The sequence below is a fragment of the Protopterus annectens genome, chromosome 2.part0, assembly GCF_019279795.1.
Source record: "Protopterus annectens isolate FY-2018-M chromosome 2.part0, PAN1.0, whole genome shotgun sequence".
Taxonomy (NCBI): Eukaryota; Metazoa; Chordata; order Ceratodontiformes; family Protopteridae; genus Protopterus; species Protopterus annectens.
The window spans coordinates 1,837,783,894-1,837,797,075 of record NC_056728.1 but is presented as its reverse complement, the minus strand read 5'-3'; the positions used below and the strand labels follow the sequence as shown (position 1 = coordinate 1,837,797,075).

Genomic DNA, 13,182 nt, shown 5'->3' with positions numbered 1-13,182 from the left:
TCAGACCTACACAACTATATATTAAGCCATCTTCAGCTTCAGAGACTAAAGCAGCTCTAAAGACAAAGAAACAAGTACAGCATTCTCCTACTCAGACTTCCATGCTTAAAAAACAGATGCTCAAAATGGCCGAAGACCTAATTACTTTGATCAGGGGCTCCCATCCCCCTCCTGATAAGAGGCCTAGGCAAGAGACAGAGTATGATTCTTCTGATCAGGTTTCTATTTCTTCTGATTCCTCTTCTGTACAAGATTACTCCATGCTTCCCTTTGAGGATTCTGATGCTGAAGAATCCATTACTTCAGCCTCTCCTCCTGAGGATTATTCTTTTGGGGAAACCCTGCATACCATAGTGAGCATTTCCACTGGGAGAGCCAAGATTATTCTGAATCTAAGAAAAGGCTCAGACTTTCTGCTACTTCCTCAGCATAGACCCCTTGCTATTCCGCCTGTTTTAGACATTGTAGATGATGTATTTTCAGAGTCCGGCCTGTCCCCTGACTCTCTAATCCCTGCACCTGCTAAGCCAGACAGATACTACAGGGTTCCGGATTCTCATAAATTCCTATATAAGAACCCCGCTGCTGACCCAGAAACTATATCTCAAGGTCCCAAAGGGGTTAAAGCTTCCACTGCAAAAAACCCTGTTCCCTCTGATAGGGATTCTAGGGCTCTAGACAGATGGGGGAAAAAAGTCTACACTTCTGCTACCTTGGCTGTAAGGGCTTTAAATTGTCAGTTTCATATGCTTAAATATCAGCAATATTTGATGTCACTGCTTAAACAGAAATTGTTGACAAATACTGAATGTTCAGAGAACAAGGAATTGCATGATTTATTGCATGCAGCTGAACAAGTGGGAAAGCATACTTTGCAATGTGGTTATGATTCATTGGAGACCTCTTGCAGGGCCGCTATTACAGGTTCTGTTATTAGAAGGCATGCTTGGTTAAAGGAACAGAATCTGCCTGATCATGTTAAAGCAAAATTGTTAGATGCACCATTGCAGCATGATACTTTGTTTGGTACTAAAGCAGAAGAGGTGTTGAAAAAAATGGAGTCTAAAGCAAAATCCATGCAGACAGTCGAGGATTTCTTACAGGTACAGCCACCCAGGTTTAGCAGACTCTGTGGCCTTCTAAAAATTGGTCGTTTCCAGTGTCAGACAGACCACAGAGGCAGATACAGGCGTCCTAGAGGCAGATCTCAGCCCCAAGGCTCTTACAGGCCTAAACAATGGGGTGCTCCTACCTCCAAAAGTGGAGAAGACAAATCACAACCTTACAGGAAATAGTCCCAGTGACTTTCCTCTGCCAGATCCAAGCACTTTTCTTTTGATAGCCCCGTTAGAGGGAAAACTAGCACTTTTTTCATCAAATTGGCAAATGGTTACCCAAGACAAATGGGTCCTGAACATAGTGTCCCAAGGCTTACAGGTTCCATTTTCACACACTATACCAAGGTCAAAAGGTATGCCAGACCTGCCACACAATCAATGGGCAGAGGCACAAAAACTAATTACAGCCCTCATGGCCATGAGGGCCATTCAGCAAGTACCACAACAAGAGCAGGGGCAAGGATTTTACTCCAGACTTTTTTCCTAGTACCCAGAAAGGACAGAACCTGGAGACCAATACTGGACCTATCTATACTAAATACGTTTCTGGAAGTTCCAAAATTCAAGATGCTGACTCTACAGCAGCTACTGCCCATACTGGTCAAGAAGGCTTGGCTTGTAACTTTGGACCTAAAAGAGGCATACCTGCATGTCCCAATCAGACAATCTTGCAGAAGATACCTCAGATTCATAGCTGGCTCAGTGCATTATCAATTCTCTGCACTTCCCTTTGGCTTATCTACTGCGGCCAGGGTCTTCACAAAATGCCTGGCACCAGTAATTGCGTTTTGCAGACAGAGGAATTCAAATATATCCCTACTTGGACAACTGCCTAATTCAAGCAGAGACCAAAGACATTCTTTTAAAGCATCTGGCGTTTGTAAAAAGATTACTAACTGGCCTAGGGTACACAGTAAACGAAAAGAAATCAAAACTAGTGCCCTCTCAAGAGATAATATTCTTGGGTTCAAGCTTAAATACAACTGCCCAGATGGCTTATCTCACGCCAGACAAACAAAAGCAACTGACTTCTTTCTTTAAGAAATTGGCAACAAAAACCCACTTAACTGCAAGGAAAATCCTGCAGGCCATGGGTTTCATGGCATCCTGCATTCTACTAATTCCATATGCCAGACTGCATATGAGGAAACTACAATGGTATCTAAAAAGTGTTTGGACTCAGCATTGCCACAGCTTGGAGACAGTAATTGCACTCATTCCCTGCCTACAACAGGAGTTTCGATGGTGGGCAGAAGCCTGTCACCACAACAAGGGTCTGCCATTCGGTTTACCCACAGCCAGACGGACACTAACAACGGATGCATCAGATTATGCCTGGGGGGCCCATATGGCAGGAAAATGTATTCAGGGCACATGGGCTGGAAACCAGATGCATCTTCAAATCAATCAAAAAGAGATGCTAGCTGTTCAAAATGCCCTGACAGCTTTCAAGGACCTGCTTCATCCAGGACAGCTACTGATAAAGACGGACAATACTACGGTCATGTGGTACATAAACAAGCAGGGAGGTACACATTCCTCCCCCCTCTGCAGACTAGCAGTGACCTTATGGGACACAGCATTGGCTTTTCAAATTCACCTGCAAGCACAATTCCTGACAGGAAAAACAAATACTCTGGCAGACGAACTAAGCAGAAACCTCATGGATCCCCACGAATGGAAACTGGATCCACAAGTCTTCAACATGATAATAAGGAAATGGGGATGCCCAGACCTAGATCTATTTGCCTTCCCTCACAACTACCAATTGCAGAGATTTTGCACAAGGATTTATCACAATCAAGCATGGAAAGTGGACGCCCTATCCTTCAGCTGGAAAAACCTAACAGTATATGCCTTTCCTCCACTGCCTCTCCTTCCCAGGGTACTCCTAAAGGTCAGACAAGAGAAGCCAAAAATGATACTGATTGCACCAGACTGGCCACGCCAGCACTGGTACCCAGTCCTACAGAGCTCGTCTCAAGGTCCAGCATGGATATTGCCTCAAACTTCTCACTTGCTGACCCAACAAAACAATCAGATCCTGCACAGCCAACTCAGGACCTTAAATCTGGCAGCATGGCGGATAATGTAACCATTCAGAACACACCTCTTTCAAAAGCTGTTATGGATATTACCGTGGAGGCCAGGAGGCCCAGTACCAGAAAATCTTATGCAGAAAAATGGAAGAGATTCTGTGCTTGGAGCCAGGAACAAGGCATTGACATGTGTGTACCAAATATACCTCAGATTTTACAATACCTAACTGAGATGCTGAACAAAGGCCTTTCTTTCTCATCAATTAAGATTCATGCCTCTGCCATTTCAGCCCTTTACAATACGGAACCACCTAACTTTTCTCATCCTTTAATAAGGCAGTACCTCAGAGGGGCCAAAAACATTAGGCCTCCAAGGAGAATACCAATTCTGGCCTGGGACCTCAGTTATGTTTTGGAAAAACTCACACTGCCTCCTTTCGAGCCAGCTTCAACAGCAGATATAAAATTCTTATCCTGGAAAACAGCTCTACTCCTAGCAATAACCTCAGCAAGGCGAGTCTCGGAGTTACAAGCACTCATGGCTGTGGAACCTTTTATCATTTTTCATCCAGACAGGGTGTCTCTGAGGACAAATCCTACATTTATGCCTAAGGTGGTATCCAGTGTGGCCCTCAACCAAACCATTTACTTACATACCTTTTTATCCAAATCCACAGAACAAGGATGAGAAAATTCTGCATTCTTTGGACATACACAGGCAGTTGCGCTTCTATTTGGACAGAACTAAAGCTTTCAGAAAGACTGAACAACTTTTAGTGTCATATGCTGCAGGATCACAAGGAAAGGCTATCTCAAAACAGACTATTTCTAAATGGATAGGCCATTGCATCTGTTTCTGCTATTCTCAACATGTTATGTCAGTGCCTAAAGCCATTAGGCCTCATTCCACCAGAGCAGCAGCCACTTCAGCAGCCTTCTTCAGAGGAGTACCAACCAAAGATATCTTAGAGGCTGCAACTTGGAGTTCAGTGCACACTTTCACAAAGCACTACCACTTACCTCTTTACTCTAAGTCCAGAGCAGGTTTTGCCACTGCAGTTCTGCAGAGCCTCATAGCCTCTCCTAATCCTATTTAGCCCAGCCACCCATCCTCAGCTTTGGGATTCAACCCAAGAGTAATGACTGCAACAGTGAAACACGAACATAGTACAGTTGTGTACCTACCATAAATGTAGATGTTCGAGTGTATTCACCATTGCAGTCCAGGTTACCCACCATCCCCCTTCTCTTTGCTGGGACTTATCTGCACTTCTCTGTCCTATACAACCTGTTTGGTGTATTTGCTTTTAGATAAAGAAAATGTTGTTTTTGTGCATGCATTTTTATTGGCATATTTTTCAGCCTACCAATTTGGGGGCACCTGACATCTGGGGCAAGAAAAACTGAAGAAAATGTCATCGGCTGCATCCTTTACACCCCTGGTGCACTGACGTCAGGGAAGAGGCGACAGCGATCAATGCCGGACCTAGACTTTGGAATTCTGGCCGACTGAGGGTAGCCTGTCAGCAGGATAACCCAAGAGTAATGACTGCAACAGTGAATACACTCGAACATCTACATTTATGGTAGGTACACAACTGTACTTTGTGCATGCACTACAATGTGATTTTATACTACTGTCCACACACGTTAGGTTGGTGAAATTTTTTGACGTACTTTCAGGTGGTGGTGCTGCGGTAGCGTTGTCGCCTCACAGTAAGACGTTGTCCTGTTCGATTCTCAGCTAGCACATCTTCTGTGTGGAGACATGCGTGAATGGGCGTACCTTCGTTGAAGGTTGTGCGTCAGGGCCGGCAACTCAGCACGTAAAAATCTACTGCCAATCATTAGCAGACCGGAGTTCCGCTGTGGCGACCCCTAACCAGGAAAAGCCGAAAGACACAACAACAACTTTCCTATGACTATTCGTGTATTCTAATTTTGTTAAAATCTGATGCTCATTTTTTTCAGCATTTGGGTAGACTTGCATTTTTTATGAAAAGTTTCCTTACTGGGTGCCTGAAAAGACTTATTTTTGAAATATGGAAGAGGAATGGAAGTTGAGTAGATCTTACTATAAAGAGAAGTAAGGTGGAAGTTACAAGGGTCTAGAAGTCTTGGAAGGAGGATGGTAAGGCATTTTAACAGATCTGTGAAGGTTTGCTTGGCTAGCAACTTCATCGGCTCACTGCCTCTGCCAGTAATAAGAAGCTATTTTTGTTAATAAGACAATTTATTTTGTTTTTTTTTTTTTGGTAACTGCAACTATTGAGTTAGAAGATTTTTTTTTTAATTGATACTCTATGTGGAGCATTTGGAGCATGACAGGCGAAGAAATACTGAACTCTAGTAATGAGTGTTGAGTGAGGGTATGTCAGATGAGAACCTGGTGGATTCAGTAGCCTTTAATAATGGTGGGTAGCTAATACATCACATACTGTTTTAATTAGTGATGGGAACCACTGAGTCAACTGACTTAATGCATGAACGTGTTCATTAGTTGAACCTATATTTATTGGGTTCATTTCAGTGGCTAGATGGGTGCTTAGAGTAAGAATGTCATCTTGTCCTGGTGATCAAAAATGTATCCAATGTAGTATTTAAAGGGGTGGCAGTCTCATCTTGTGATGATGCTGACAGCTGCAGACTGATACCTATGGAAATCTTACGTGTGTGTGTGTGTGTGTGTGTGTGTGTGTGTGTGTGTGTGTGTGTGTGTGTGTGTGTGTGTGTGTGTGTGTGTGTGTGTGTGTGTGTGCGCGCGCGTGTGTGTGCATGAGTGAGTTCACTAAGCAGTACCTTCGTGAGCAGTTGGTGGTGGTTTTGTTTCTGTCATGACAAGTAAAAGAAATTCTTATCACCCAGACTGGAGGAATTCCCCACAAGGGCGATGTCTGTTGATGCAATCATGTGATCATCTTCCACCATCTTCAGATCCACAGCCCTCCACCCCATTTAAACAGTTATTTAGAGGGATTTTGGGTTTCTATTCAGTGTTACTTTTCTTCCCTAAGAGCCAAAGGAATTCCAAAATAAGTGTCTCTTGCTGCTTTCTTTCCTTGGCGATTTTTTTTCAGCTCAGTGAATGACAATAACAGATCTTACCCAAGAACACTTGAGAATAAGATATACTAATGTGATTAACTCACCGTAGCAATGGATCCTGGAGCCTATACTGTTCACCTGAACTGTGGTTAATGGATTTTCATCTTCCTTATGATTATTTAGAACAAGTCCCAGGAAGCAGTGGGAAGAAAACTGAAAGCACCATTTCTTATGTTAGTATCAAGTTATGACCACCTGAGCAGTCCTAGGACATTTGGGGGAAAAGTGGTAAAACTGGCCTAGCACTTGATGATTAGTCTTTTTTGAATGCAAAATAGTCTTGCAGCGCTACTGTTATGCTGAATACTTTGAGTATCTTTTATTTATGCTGTCTCACTTTTCCTGTTTTAGCCCCCATTTAGCTGAATTCCACCCCAAATTCTTGCTGCGCTTCATAGATAAAGCAGAGCCTAACTTGGTCAGGATGAAGGGGACAGTTGTTAAGGGGCATAATCGGCAGGTACTGGTGTTGCTGGAGTGTGAAGTACCATAATTGATGTACAAAGTAGCAAGCGTATCGCAACTTCATAAATTAGTGCTCGTATTGCATTTCTGGTCACAGCTGAGGTGCTCAGTGTGGGATAACTGTAGTAAGCTGATGCTTATAGAAGCAGACAGCTTGCTACAAATGTAACAAGCAACTTGTTATGGTTACAGAATAGTTTTGTTTCCTTCAAGACTTTTTTTTTTTTCTCCTCAGCTTTGTCAGTTTAGGGGGACTGCACAGGGCACCCAACTGTGCTTCTAGATACTGTACTTTTACAGATATAAGAAATAAGTATGTGTAAAAAAACTAGAATGATGAGTTATTTTTGAATTTCTTTCTAAACTTCAGAGGGACTGTAATTTCAACCTGTTTTCCTCTGATGTTTTACTGAAATGCACATTATTTATCTGATTTGTACTGAAATTAATTTTGCTTCGTTGCTTAGTCTGAGCAGTAAAAATAATTATGCAAACTCACATATTGGGGTGGGAGTAGTACTATAAAAAAAATGTTGAATACTGACTAAATTTTCATGCAGTTTTGAATTTAATGTCACGCTGCTTTTTAGTAGAGTAACTCTCATTGTCTCCATCTGTTGTATTTCAGGTGGACCTTCCTCGAAAACAGATTCAAGATGCCAGCATCCAAAAGAAGTGTGAAGATGCCATGTCCTTGATGCAGAGTGCATGGCAGCGCAGTGACAGTTTGTGCAGGGGACGGTCAACCCGTGATCCATGGTGTTGATAATCAGGATGCAGAAATAACTTCCTCCTCAAGGAGAGGGTCTTGTTTGTACTGGACACCCTCTAGTCAGTGGGTATCCAGTGTAAATACACCTGACTGTTACAGGGAGCTGTGCAATGCTGGATCATACACAATGGTTTACAACAGTGCAATGTAAATGTGACTTGTCCCTGCTGCTTCGGGCAACCTGTTAACTGGTGCACATGACTGACTTTTGTTTGGGATTTTGGGTTTTGTACATGGTCATGTCAAAGATGAAATATTTCAGTATTAAACTTTCCAGGACGCTTGAAGGTTCAACTGACGTAGCTCTGTGAAAGATGAAGATAGCTGATCTTACCCTTAACTGCACTAGGAGGGGTCCTTTATCTCCAAGCACTAATCACTAATTTTTATACAGAACTATTTTCTGCATATATGGAAAGCGAATGCTAAAATATGATATTTATATAAGTGGATATCATAAAATTCTGAGGTTATGTGACCATAATCAGTGGTACTGACTGGTGTAGGGTATTGAAACTACATTGTAAATGCAATGTAAATGCATATTGCACCAATAAAAACAAAAGTCTTGCATATTAATTTTCTCAGTAGAGTATCTTTTTCTATTAGAAAATGTAATTTTCTTTTGGAGTAACATTGTTTTAATACTGTTGTTTTGGTTACAGGTGTAAAATGAACATTGACTGTTGTAAGTTTCTTTCGTAGATTTTTCAGGGAGTACCAGCCTTTTGAACTTTGATTTTGGCAAATCGAATGAAAATATAACCTTATATGGCTAAAGGGGGGGGGGGGGGGGCTTGTCAGAGTGAAGTACATAAACTACTACTTATAAATCAATATCCAAAAAGTATGAGTATGGGAGAATTAACCATCAGAAATTAATTCTAACCTGGACTCTTGATTGGAACTTGGAAATTGAAGGAATTTGGAACAGTGTATGCCAAGTGCTACATCTTATAAACACACACAGTCGACTGCACTCCTTTTAATGCACTTAACTGCCTCGAATCGCCACATCATCTAAACTATCTTCAGCTAACAATCGCTCACAAAGTTATATATCAACCTGGAAAACTGCTGCCTTAAACTCAATTCTCCAAACCTACATACCTGCCAGCGCTCTATGTTCTGAAGATAAGCAGCTAGTAACTGTACAGACCAAACAAAAAAGCTGGACAATGTCTGAATTCCTATACTGTTGCTAAACTATGGAATGTCTTGCCTTTCTATATCAGAGCTATATCAAACCTCAAGAAATCTAAATTCACACTAAAAAAATTCCTTCTCAAGTCACGTATATGCCCCTGTTCCAAAACTAGCTAGTTCCAATCTCCACTCTCCTTGTAGTCTTCTTTTTCTACCTCGTTCCCCACTTATCCTTCCCCTACGCTTCACTTTTGCTACTTCAGTTACCATTCACCCACCGTCTCATCTCAGTCCTCCATTCACACATCTATCCTGACTGTTATACCTTTCTCTGCTAATAATAGATGTATTTCCCTTTTTGCACTAACCCTCTGCACTCCCCCTGTCCTCCTTCCTAAACTTCCTCACGATTCTACTCATCACTTTTCATCTAAACTAACTCCCAACCCCCTCCCAGTTCACTACATACACCCTCTCCTATTTCCACTCCTTTCTGTCTCCCTCTATCCCTACACTTAGCAGCTCGTCATCTATTTTCCAACTCCATCATGGTGCATCTATGCCTCTCATGAAAAGTACAGTAATTGCCGTTTCTTTTGAACCTTTCCTGTAAGATGCATGTCTGAAATCACAATTGTCAATGTTTTTTTATATGTTACCTACACGTTAAATTTGCTTGTAAAGTCTCTCTGTGTATGCAACACATTTTTCTACACATGTATACCTACTTTTTGTTAATAGTGGGAATATGGTTTATATTCTTTGTAAAATACCAACCTGTTAGTTATGCTTGTAAAATTTATTGTATACAAATGTTTCTATAAACCTTATTTCTGTTATCACCTGTATATTAGTTTTTGTCCTGCTCTTGTGTAAATTTAATGCTAAATGTCATTTTTTACATTGTCATTTTTTGCTATATTTTATTTTCAATTATGGAGCTTTTCTCCTCGGATCTCCAATGAAAATGCACAAACTTTCCCGGTTACCAAATGTCAAATAAAAATAAATAAATTTCCATTTTAGTCTGACTGGGAAATAAAAAAAAAACTTAGAAAAAATTTCCCAGTTGTAAGAAGAAAAAGCAAACACCCATTCTAGAGATCTAATCATAAACTATCACACAAATCTCAACACTATTCTTGGGAGAGTTCAAAAGAATTTCAAACCTTAATTGTTTAAGATACAGTTGAATGCCCCGGCTGTTTAACACACATCCTACTGGTTGTAATGGAAGATTCAAGCATAGAGCTGGCATTTTCCTTGTTAAATATTTAATCATGTTATATCTAGATGTCTAGTCTAATAGTTGGTTTAAGTCTTGTACTTTAGATTCTGCTGTGTCTCCTGTTATCTTCGCAAACATCTCCAAGCCTTCAGTGATCTGGTCTGTTGAAACACTAGTGAAGGTGAGGACATTCCAAATGACATTTGTAGAAATCTATATCACCTTACTGGGTTACTGAAAGTACATAGTTTTGAGCTGTTAGAACCCAATTTGGATCTTCACTGGCATCAATCACTAAAGAAAAAAATGTTATGATATCACTGGGAGCACTTTTTCAGCTGTTGTCTGAGGGTAAAGCTGCTTACCTTTTCAAGTCTGTAGATCAATACAGTGGATATAAGAAGTGTACACACCCCTGTTAAAATGCAGGTTTTTGTGATATAAAAAATGAGACCACGATAAATAATTTCAAAATGTTCCCAACTTACAATGTGACCTATACAATTACTGGTTACAATGTGACCTGTACAATTTGATTGAAAAACTTAAAATCTGTTAGGGGGGAAAAATATATAAAAAATAAACGTACAATAAGCTGGTTGCATAAGTGTGCACACCCTTAAACTAATACTTTGTTGAAGCACCTGTTAATTTAATTACAACATTCAATCTTCTTGGGTACACATCAGTTAGAGACTCTGATTAACCCCAAATAAAGTTTAGCTTTACTAGCAGGATTTTACTGACATTTATTCAGTTGCCTGCTACAGCAAAGGCCATGGTTCACAGAGAGCTTACAAAGCATCAAAGGGATCTCATTGTTGAAAAGGTATCAGTCAGGAGAAGGGTACAAAAAAATTTCCACCGCATTGGATATACCATAGAACACAGTGAAGACAGTCCTCAAAAAGTGAAGAAAATATGGGACAATAGTGAAGTTGCAAAGAACTGGACTACCCTCCAAAATTGATGAAAAGACTGGACAAAAACTGGTCAGGGAGGCTGCCAAGAGACCTACAGCAACACTGAAGGAGCTGCAGGAATTTCTGGCAAGTACTAGTTGTGTACTACATGTGACAATCTCCCGTATTCTCCATATGTCTGGGCTATGGGGTAGGATTGCAAGACAGAAGCCTTTTCTTGCACAGAAAAACCAGGCCTGGCTAAAATTTGCAAAACAATACACCAAGTCTTCCAAAAGTATGTGGTAAAATGTGGTATCTCCTGATGAGACCAAGGTTGAACGTTTTGGCCACAATTCCAAAAGGTACGTTTGGCACAAAAACAACACTTTGCATCACCAAAAGAGCACCATCCCCATGGTGAAGCATGCTGGTGGCCGTATCATGCTTTGGGGTATCTTTTCTTCAGCTGGAACTGGGGCTTTAGTGAAGATGGCGGGAATTATAAACAGTTCCAAATACCAGTCACTTTTGGCCCAAAATCTTTACGTGTCTGCTAGAAAGATGAAGAGGAATTTCACCTTTCAACACGACAATGACCCCAAGCATACATCCAAATAAAAAAAAGAATGGCTTCACCATAAGAAAATTAAAGTATTGGAATGGTCCAGCCAGAGCCCAGACCTAAATCCAATTAAAAATCTGTGGGGTGACCTGAAGAGGGCTGTGTACAAGAGATGCCCTCGCAATCTGACAGATTTAGACCACTTTTGCAAGGAAGAGTGGGCAAATGTTGCCAAGTCAAGATGTGCCATGTTGTTAGACTCCTACCCAAGAAGACTAAATGTAATTAAATCAAAAGGTGTTTCAACAGAGTATTGGTTTAAGGGTATGCACACTTATGCAACCAGCTTATTGTACATTTTTTAATTTTTATATTTTTCCCCAAACAGATTTGTTTTTCAATTGAATTGTACAGGTTATAGATCACATTAAAGGTGGGAAAAGTTTAAAATTATTTATTGTGGTTTAATTTTTTTATATCACAAAAACCTTGCATTTTAACAGGGGTGTATAAACTTTTTACATCTACTGTATATAATCTTATTTTTTCCAAGTTTGACCACCATCACCTTGCTATTAACCCCAGCAATAATGTTATTTTCCTCCATCCATTTTAATCCATTTATAATTTTTTGCCTCTGACAGTTTCCATGGTGCATGGGCAAAGTGTGTCACTTAGTTATTATTTTTTTATGCTATCCCAAGACAGTAACTAAGTCAGCATATTGTCCAAAAATGTCAAATGAAACATTTGATATATTTTTATTTGCACTCTGCAATTCCCCATCACAACATCCTGTCCTTGCTTTGGGGGAAATAAAAGAATATGCTGCAAATTGTTGAGTCCACAACCATGAGAATCATATCGTGAATCTGGGAATCATCTTGTTTGACTCGTGTGACCTCTTGTATTCTACACTTGAATCTCCAGATTGTAAATTCTCATTTATCATGCCCAGCAGTTCACAGGCAAGCCTTCCTAACATATTCATTTTCTGTAGTGACACAGTTTGAAATAATGTATCTTACCCTGTTTTCGTACACACAGCACAGCCCTTTTTGACCCAGTAGTGTTTGTCTGTGAGCAGAATGTCAGTACTGAAGCTTTTCAGTTTGGACAGTGAGCGTAAAGGAAAACTCCACCTTAGGTAGTCCAATCTCACCTTCATTTTTACATATAGGTTCGGAGCCGAACCTCGGCTCCGACTTGGCCGATTTACAAGCTGAAAGACTTCTGGTTGGCTCGTGGCTAAGCAGGTATCCCATGGTGCACCAGTGCAATCCCCAGATCTCGTTTGCCGCGTCGACGAGTTTGGATGTTCTTCTCTTGGCTCTGGCTAAGCCCTTTTCAAATTCTTTACATTCATAGTGGATATTGCATGTTTAGCGTTTAGTGTTGTTATCTTATAGGCTTTTGCCAAAGTTGTCCTTGTGGACTTTTTTGACTGTAATAGTATTGGTATCCTGTGTGCCAGTTAGGCGCCGTTGCGCATTTTGCCTAGGTAGAGTGTTAGTTTTGGCATTTTTTCCGCTCTTAATCAACAGGAGCTCCTGTTGATTTATCTGTACTGCTCGGACCCTTTTGGTCTCTGTTGACTGTTAACTTGTTTTTGGCGGGGATCCGCTAAGGTGATATTTATAGGATTGCTGTTGCTAGTTTCTGCCTTTTAGTAGGTTACAGAAAAATGTATTTTTAACATCTCAAATTTTTTCTTGTGTGACTGAACCTCTGTGTGTGTCTGTGTTAAATACTTGGACTGTTTAAGTTAGAAGATCTAGTTTCTCTTACACCGGGCTAGGCTTGTTTAACTTAGAGGACCTAGTCTTCATGTAACTCTTCTGC

At 40.7% G+C, this 13,182-nt stretch overlaps 1 protein-coding gene across 2 annotated transcripts in view; it reads left to right on the top strand.

The window, feature by feature from the left end:
* The window catches only part of PLEKHM2 (pleckstrin homology and RUN domain containing M2), a 1,089,177-nt gene extending 1,081,099 nt beyond the window's left edge, over positions 1-8,078 (top strand). For both annotated transcript variants that reach the window (XM_044061870.1, XM_044061869.1), the window contains one exon: positions 7,356-8,078. In XM_044061870.1, the coding sequence (XP_043917805.1) occupies positions 7,356-7,493 (138 nt within the window). In that variant the 3' untranslated portion in view covers positions 7,494-8,078. The remainder of the gene's footprint in view (positions 1-7,355) is intronic.
* Positions 8,079-13,182: the final 5,104 nt, after the last annotated feature.